The sequence below is a fragment of the Martes martes genome (genome assembly GCF_963455335.1).
Source record: "Martes martes genome assembly, chromosome: 1".
Lineage (NCBI taxonomy): Eukaryota > Metazoa > Chordata > Mammalia > Carnivora > Mustelidae > Martes > Martes martes.
Window position 1 is genome coordinate 204,962,567 of NC_137888.1, and position 8,375 is coordinate 204,970,941.

The 8,375-nt window shown below is 52.8% G+C and overlaps 1 protein-coding gene across 1 annotated transcript in view; it reads right to left on the minus strand.

The window, feature by feature from the left end:
* The window catches only part of LOC308351025 (uncharacterized protein), a 51,860-nt gene extending 44,422 nt beyond the window's left edge, over positions 1-7,438 (minus strand). The window contains exons 1-5 of the mRNA XM_080816497.1: positions 7,381-7,438; positions 6,866-7,064; positions 2,372-2,516; positions 655-708; positions 424-551 (exon numbers count right to left, since the gene is read on the minus strand). Of these exons, the coding sequence (XP_080672623.1) occupies positions 424-551; positions 655-708; positions 2,372-2,516; positions 6,866-7,064; positions 7,381-7,394 (540 nt within the window). The 5' untranslated portion in view covers positions 7,395-7,438. The remainder of the gene's footprint in view (positions 1-423; positions 552-654; positions 709-2,371; positions 2,517-6,865; positions 7,065-7,380) is intronic.
* Between the last annotated feature and the right edge of the window lie 937 nt (positions 7,439-8,375).

Consider the following 8,375-nt stretch of genomic DNA (forward strand, 5'->3'; position numbering starts at 1 on the left):
AAGATAAGAACTACTCTACTGATTCATCATCTTGGGAGCAACAACAAACATTCATTTTTTTTCAACCCAGTGAGTTTTAAGGTGAATGCTCTGCAGAAAGAGCTACTATACAATCTTCATCATTTATGTCTTGAATTTTACAGTTTCAGTGAAGCAGACTAGAAACTAAAACGTTCTGAGCACCTTTTATGTGCCAGGATCATGATTCCATTATATCACCTTGACCACCCTTTAAGCCGGGCTTATCTCACACACACACACACACACACACACACATTTTACAGATGGGGAAACAGAAGGTTGGAGAGAAAAAGAAATGGCCCTAAAACCATATAGCAAGGCCAGGACTCCAGATCAAATGTGTCTGAGGCTACTTCCCTTTTCCCAAGGCCCCAACTGGGACCCTGGATTTAAGGAACTCACATGCATGATGCCTGCACTTTTGTTGAAAATCTTCACATAGGGTTTCAAGATGTCAAAATGGAAGGCAGGTGTCAGCAAGCGACGGTGGTGACTCCACTTGTCACCAGCACTCAGCAAGAGCCCATCCCCTAGTAGAGGCAGTCACAAGGAATGGACAAGGGCAGTGCCTTCCCCTGAGACCTCAAGGTCAACCTTGAGGTCAACCAACCCCCTTCACCAACACTTACTCACCTAGCCAGGGCTTCAGGAGGTTGTAGAAAAACATATCCTTGGGTATGACGGTGGCTGACACAAGAGATAGACCATCAGGAGCCATGGAGAAAAGGTGGGGAGGGGCTTTTGGTTGGGAGGTGGACGATCCCAACCAGGGGTCTGCATACCCCCTCCAAGCCCAGCATAGCAGGAATGGGAACAAGAGCGGAGGAAACAGAGAGGAGTGGGTAGATGAAGGGGGCCCAGACCAGGCTGCAGCACAGAGCAGAACAAAGGCAGAACCTGCAGACACACCCCCATGTACTTAGATGCACCCTAACATGGCACAACACACCCCAGCACATCTTGACATGGCTCCTACCTGGTCCAACATGTTCAAAACCCCAAACACGAATCAGCACTCCACAAAATGTCTTTACTGGGACCTAGGTCACCTCATTGGCCCCAGAACCCCTGACATCTCCTGCAACAACTGACATGGCCCCACCATGTGTTAACATGTCCTGATATGAAACAACATGTGTAACACACACTGACAGGACACAATGCGCTCTGACATGGACCCAAAGACAACCTGACATGACCTCAGTGTGACCCACAAATGGTCCAGACAGGATTTAAAGTTCCCATTAATTAATGTCCCAGACATGGCCCAGGCATGACCTAGCTTTCCTCAGTATCCTCTTCCACCTCATACTGGCCATTAAATGCTTAGGTAAGGAGTTCCTATGTCCTTCAAGAGACCAAAGGATGCTGCCACCCTCGGATGCTGAGCTCCACCCACCACAAAGAGCTGCCACTGCTCCCTTGGGCTCTAGACCAGCCTCCCAGGGCCAACCAGACAGTTGACTGACCTGAGGTCTGGTAGGCATTCCCCCACAATACTCTGGCCATCTTTATAGCCCAAATCCCTTTCCAGCTTAGAGTTCCTCCCAGCAGAGGCAGCTAGAGCAGCCAAGAACACACAAAAGAGGGAAGCTTCAGCATACTATGTGGCCTTCAGAAGTTATTATGCCTCCTTGAGCTTTGGTTTCCTCACCCAAGAAATGCCCACCCAGCTGTGATGCTGGTGGATGAACATCTGTGGTATCTACTTGCCCAGCATCCATCCCCTTCTGGAACTAGCATCTCGTTGCTCCTCCACTTTCAATCCAAGTAGTTAGGAGGGTGACCATGCCACCCCATTCACTGTTCCAGAGCTAAGCATATGACCCTAAGCCTCAGTAATCAAGTCTCAGTGACTAGATGAAGAATTGGTTCCTGTGACCCAGGCCAGGCCAATTTAAAAGAATCCTGCAACTTTTTCCAGGTCTGCAGAGAATGAGCTCACATTTCCATGGGAGCTGAGCTTCTCGGACTCGTCTTTATCAGCATGAAAGTGAAGCTGTCAGAGAGGAACACAGAATTACAAGATGAAGACAGATTCCCAACGGCACTGTTTGAAGACCTAGATCCAACCATGTCAACTATACCTAAAGACAATATTCTCTCAGCTTTTCAGTCAACAGATTCACTTTCTTTACTTAGACCAACAGTGTTGAATTTCCGCCATGCAAAACTGAAAGGGACTGGCAACCAGAGAGATCCAGGGACCTGCCCGGAGTCATTCATTTGGTTAACAGCAGGTCTCTGTCAACATTACCCATTTCCTTGCTCAACCTGGTCTGTCCATGAATGGGAAGGGCTGGGAGCAGGAGCAGGGGAGTGGCTAGGCTGGGGATCCTGGGAGAGGTACCTGGGGCCTGGAGCAGGGGTGCAACAAAGGTAGGGTGGACGAGCCGCAGTACAGGGTAGAAGGGCCCCATCCACCAGAGGTGAACATCACGGAAGTAGTGGCCCAGATCCTCTATCATCCGCAAGCCTTCCTCATTGCTCCTCACCTGGAGATGGGAGGACCAGGGGAAGATGGGTGGGAAGAATGAGGCCAGGTCAGGCAGGAGACTCCAGAGCTCACAACTGTCCACTGCAACCCTCCACCCACCACACCTCCTCCTCCACTTCCCCTTCTGCCCACATTATTAGTCTACACTTCTATATCTCACTAAATCAGCTTCCTTCTGTTGGTCTGTTTGTCTTTTTGTGTGTCTATCTCTAAGTCTCTCCCTGTCCCCTCACTCTCTTCATCTGTTTCTTTAGGTGTTGATAGATAGCTAGATGATGATGATGACAGATAGATAGATGATACATAGATAGATGATACATAGACAGATAGATAGATGATAGAGATAGGTGGAGATAGAAAATGGAGGAATGGAAGATGGATGGATGGATGGATGGATGGATGGGTGGATGGATGGATGGATGTGTGGATGGATGTGTGGATGGATGGGTGGATGGATGGATGGATGTGTGGATGGATGGGTGGATGGATAGGTGGATCAATGGATGGATGGATGGATGTGTGGATGGATGGGTGGATGGATAGGTGGATCGATGGATGGATGGATGTGTGGATGGATGGATGGATGGATGGATGTGTGGATAGATGGGTGGATGGATGGGTGGACAGATGGATGGGTGAATTGATGGATGGCTGGAAGGACAGATGGAGAGAGTTGAGAGATGGATGTATAGATGATAGATATGTGTTTGCATCTGTGTATGTGTATGTTTCTTTTACACTCTGTGTATGTCCTCTGTCTCCCTCACTTTGTATCTCCCTCTTTCTTCACCTCTGTTTCTCTCTCCATCTCTCCTACTCCCTGAGTCTGTGCCTCCTCACCTCCACACCCTCCATTGCTCCCCAGAGCCCTCAGAATAAAGTCCCTGCCCCTGCTGCCTCTGCTGTCCCCTCCACCTTTTCCTGCGTCTCACCAGCATTGCTCTCACTGAACTGAACTCCTTGTTGCTCAAAAACCAGGTGCTAGCTCTATCCCCTCCAGGCCATTGAGTGGGCTGTTCCTCTCCACAGTATACACTTTATCTTTTTTCTTAAAAAAAAATTCCTACCCATCATTCCAGACCCACTTCCAGTGACTCCTCCTCCAAGAAGTCTTCCAGCCTGCCCACACAGCAGAGGCCTTGCTTCCCCCTGGGTTCCCGCAGCCCCTGTCTCTCCCTCAGACCCATTCTAACCACACAGAATTGGGGATGTCTCTAGTTCTATGTGCCCAAGACTAGGGTTCCTCCAGGAAAGAGCCTGGGGCTGAATCTCTCCAAGCAACCCGAAGCAGTGTGCAGAAAGAAAGAAATGACCGAGGGCACCTGAGAGCAGGAAGGGCCTTGGCATCTACAGAGGCTGCCCAGAAGCTTGGTAAGGAGGGGCTTACAGCCTTCCGATGCTGCTACAGGGCCCACTACCACATATTCCAGGTGGGTACCTGTGGCATGGTGACAGATCAGTCAATGTCAGGATTGCAAAAAATGTTGAGAGCCCAGGCAGAACATAAGTCCCTGGGTGTAGGTGGCCACCAGCTGACTTATGACCCTCAAGCCCTGCTCTGTGGGGGGTGGGGGGTGGGGGGAACTACAGGGAAACAGGGGCCGTCACCTCCCCAGAAGGAGCCACAGCATGTCCCCCTGTAGCCTCTACAGTGGACAGAGTGTCCAGAATCTGCATGGATGGAGGGAATCTCTGCTTTCCTCCTGCTCCTTCACTCTGGGGACAGGAGGGTCCTGGAGGCCTCTCCATGTCCCAAGGGTGCACCCCAGATCACAGGGAGAAGACATGCTTTCTGCACACAGAGAGGCTGACCTTGGCTTAAGAAGTTAGATTCTTCTTCTCCTGGGAGGGGTTCCAACCTCAGCAATGTCCCCATGGAAGAGGTTTCTGGCCAGCAGGGTGACCTCAGGACGTGTACTGGGGCTCATTCCCACACCCTGTCATGTCCTGGCCAGTCTACACAGTCCCCAGTTCCCACACAGTGAAGGGTCTGCAGACCTTCCAGCCCTGGCAGACGCCAGCAGACAGACGTGAACTCTGCTCATCAGTCAGGAAGGCAGCTCCCACCTATGAGCCCCTACTTCCTGCCTGGCTGTGCACAGAGCATCCTGTCTGTCTGTCTGTCTGTCTATCTATTTATCTCTTTTATCTCCCTGCACCTATGGACTCTCCCATCAGTCATGTCATTTACAAATGAAGAAACCAAGGCCACATCCCCCAAAAGGAGAAGTGGGGGGTTAGCTCCTGGGAAGACATCCTCTCCAGTCCTCCATCCCTCCAGGATGCCTCATCCTGGCCTTACAAATACTCCCAGGTGCTCCAGACAGGTGAACATAAGTCATTTTCATCTTTTTGACTGCCCCCTGATCCCCAAGGACCCTGAGACTCTTGATGACTTTGGCCCAGAGAGGGAGGGTGATTCAGCTGAGGTCACACACACAGCAAGAGGGACTAGCAGAGAGAAGAGTGACCCAGAGCAGTTTCCATGGCAAAGCCCTTAGAGGAGGACATAGGAGCTGCGGTAACTTTATAACATTTCTGTTACTTCCAGGGCTTGCTGAGAAATTTCCAAGACCCAGAATTTTAGGCAACCTTCAGCACAATTTTGGGACATCTTGTTCTGTAATGAGCTGTCTGCAGGAGGGGAAGGGAGAAGCTGAACACCCATCCCTTTGGCATTGGATGACCAAGAGAGGTGATAGTAAGTTCACCCAAACCTAGGACATGGCCTCCAACATGACATCATCAAACATTTATTAAGTTCCAACTGTATGTCAGCTCCTGAGCTGGGCATTATAGATATCATGGCTATCCCCCAGTGCTACTGTCTAGTGGGAGAGAGAGATAATACACTGATAATTGGACAATTAACTGTTTAAGCTTGAGCAGGACCAAGTCAGAGGTCAAGTTCTCGTGGGGGGAAATCAAGGGAGGCTTGGAGAAGTTACACTTGAGCTGAAGATTGGACAAAAAGGAGGGATTGACCCAGTGACTACGGGAAGGGCTTCCCTTCCTGTATGCTGCAGGAGCAGCATATGCAAAGGCCCTGAGGTAGGAAGGGTTTGGCTTGTTGAGAAGAGAAAGCAGAAGCTTGGAGTATGGGGTATGCAGTGGGCCTGGCAACATTTAGTCTCTATGTTCAGAACGATGGGCGGTCTCATAGAATGGTTTTCAGCCAAGTAATGGCATTAGCAAAAGCTAAATTTCAGAAAAATCTCTCCAGGGCTCAAGAGAGGAAGGATGACAGGGGACAAGAGTGGCAATAAGGGGCATGAGCAGTCAGAGGGAGTGCTTCCTGGAGAAAGATGCCAGTAGATGTGGCGGGAGAAGTGGCAGGAGGCTGCAGAGAAGGGACAGACTGAAGAGAGGCTGTGGAGGCAGCACGTCTGGTCATGCTGAAGGACCTGACTTTAGGAGAGAAAAGAGGGGGGCCAGGGGCCCCAAAGTGTGAGAAGTGGGCAAAAGAAGGATGGACAAGACTGAGGGTGGGGCAGCACCAGGAAGGGACCCTGAGTTCAGACTCTGACTTGGTAGAATGAGATGCGTAGGAGACCCCACCTAAGAAAGGGAGACTGGGGCTGCAGAGATTGAACTTGAACTTGGAATTCACTTGGGACCCAGAGCCTGGGGTAAGGTGATGGCCTTGGGAGCCAGAGAAGAAGGAAGGCAGATTAGAGCCCTGAGGGCTCCCCACATGGAAAGGTAGGGTGAAGAAGGAGGCCAGTGGAGCCCAGTGGAAGGCTGTGTGCTAAAATGCTAAAACCCAGAGAACAAGGAGGTTTGGGGCTGATGCAGTGGTCCGCAAGGCCAGACTGCTTCTGAGAGGTGATGAAGTCCTGGCCGTCTCGTGGGACAGGTGTGGGAACCAAGCTGGAGCAGGTAAAGATTGGCCAAATGGGGGCACTAAGTGAAATAAGTTTGGCCATTAAGGTCCAGGCCAGAGTGATTCCTTCTGAAAGGGAAAGTGGTCAACTTTTATCCAGGTTGAGCCATGGAGCCCACTGATATTCCTTGGGGGTGGAAGACAAGATTACAAAAGGAGGAAGGGGAGGAAAAGGACAGACAGCCCACATCTGACCCCCCCATGGTGGGGCGGGGGGGCAGAAGTCATAGTTGATTCCTATGGAGACAGGAGCACCTGCTGGCCTGAGGCCAACAAAGATAGGCCAGGCAGGGAGTGGACCCTGGACAGTGGCCCTGGGGAGACTATAGGGGCACCAGGGGACCCAGCTCATGTAGCCCTTTGCTGCCATCCCAGACCCCAGCCAAATCCCTGATCCCCATCCCAGACCCCTCAGGAAGTCCATCCACCTTGATACCCCAGACCCGTCTCCCACCCACACTCACCTGGCCCAGGTGACCCCAAAGCCAGCTGCGCCTCGGAGGCTGCGGGAAACACCGGAGGCGGCAGCAGTTGTCATAAAAGCTGTGGCTCCAGGTCAGGACGCGGGCCAGCAGCCAGGCGGCCCCAGCCAGCAGCAGGAGGAGCCACGGGGAGGCTGCCAGCTGCCCCAGTCCCAGCCAGGACAGGCTCAGCTGTGACATCCTGGAGCAGGGAGAACAGAGGGTGAGCTCCTAAGACCCAGGAATGGGGCAGAAAGGTGAGCTCCCCGGACTGCTCACAGTCAGAGAGAGAGGACCCAGGATGGGAGGGGCAGGGAGCGGCGGAGAAAGTGAGCACTGTGAACTGGGCAAACATCTGGGGTTGGGGGCAAAGGGAGAGGAGGATCAGGAGAATTCCAGAGGAAGAGGCAGAGGAAGAGGGAGAGACTGGGGTGAAGGAGGGAGAAGAACAGGAGAGAGAGACTTAAGAAAAAGCACCCGAACGCCATCAGTGGGAGGTTGCCAGGAGATCCGCTTACAAGGAAACCACCATCCTCCAGCCAGCCGGATTCCTGGAGTCACTTCTGCCTAGGGCACTGCCCCACCCCGCCCCCCCTCTTCGCCACAAGAACCCTCTCAGCCCAGCCCGCCCCACCCGGCGATCTTCATCCACAGGCACTGATTCCACACAAGCTCCACCCCCCACTTCCAGGAAGGTCTTTGTCCCCAGCCCCTGACCTCTGAACTGGGGGAGGCTGGGCTTGGCTGGGTCAGCCAATGGCAGCATGCCGGTCTGCCACCTCCCCACCTGGCAGCCACCCAAGACCTGAGGACAGAGCCAGCGGGATACACAGAGAAACCAGTCCAGGGTCACATGGCCGGGTGCTGGATCCTCAGAACTCAGCCCGTCCCACGTGGGGGGGTGACTTGGGGGATGGGCAAAAGGGACTCTGGGCTCCCAAGTTAACAGCCACCCCTGCCTTTTCAAAGCTGGGGTGCAGCAGGTAAAAACTTGAACTTGAGAGTTTAGGTGTCAGGGGGACAGGATCAGTCCCAAAACATATCTGGGGCTCCCCTCCGTACGCGTGAGTCAGGAGGGTGGCCTGCACTAGTTCTTAGCACAGAACCAGGAAGCCTCTGGCCTCCGGACTGCACACCCTGGCAGGAGTTCAAGTCCTACCTCCAAGCAGCCCAGGGCCTGGGCTAAGACATGACTGCTGGGGCAGGAACAAAGGAACTGGCCTGGCTGGGGATTACCTGCATCAGATTCAGGGGGTCAGGGACCCAGTCAGAAGGGGGCACCTGGGGGTGAGGAGGTAAGGCTGCAGAGGGTTAGGGGGCAGGAGATGGTGGGGCCAGACAGAGGAAGCAGAACTTCCTCTACGTGGAGTTCTGCCCCATCCTGACTGTGACTATGAGCTGTGCCAGCTCCCTTGGGCTCAGTCTTACCATCTGGGAAATGGGTTGCCAAATGAGGCCCTGAGAGGGGGCACATCGTATCCAGATCCTGTCCTGAATTTCCCTGAGAGGTGGT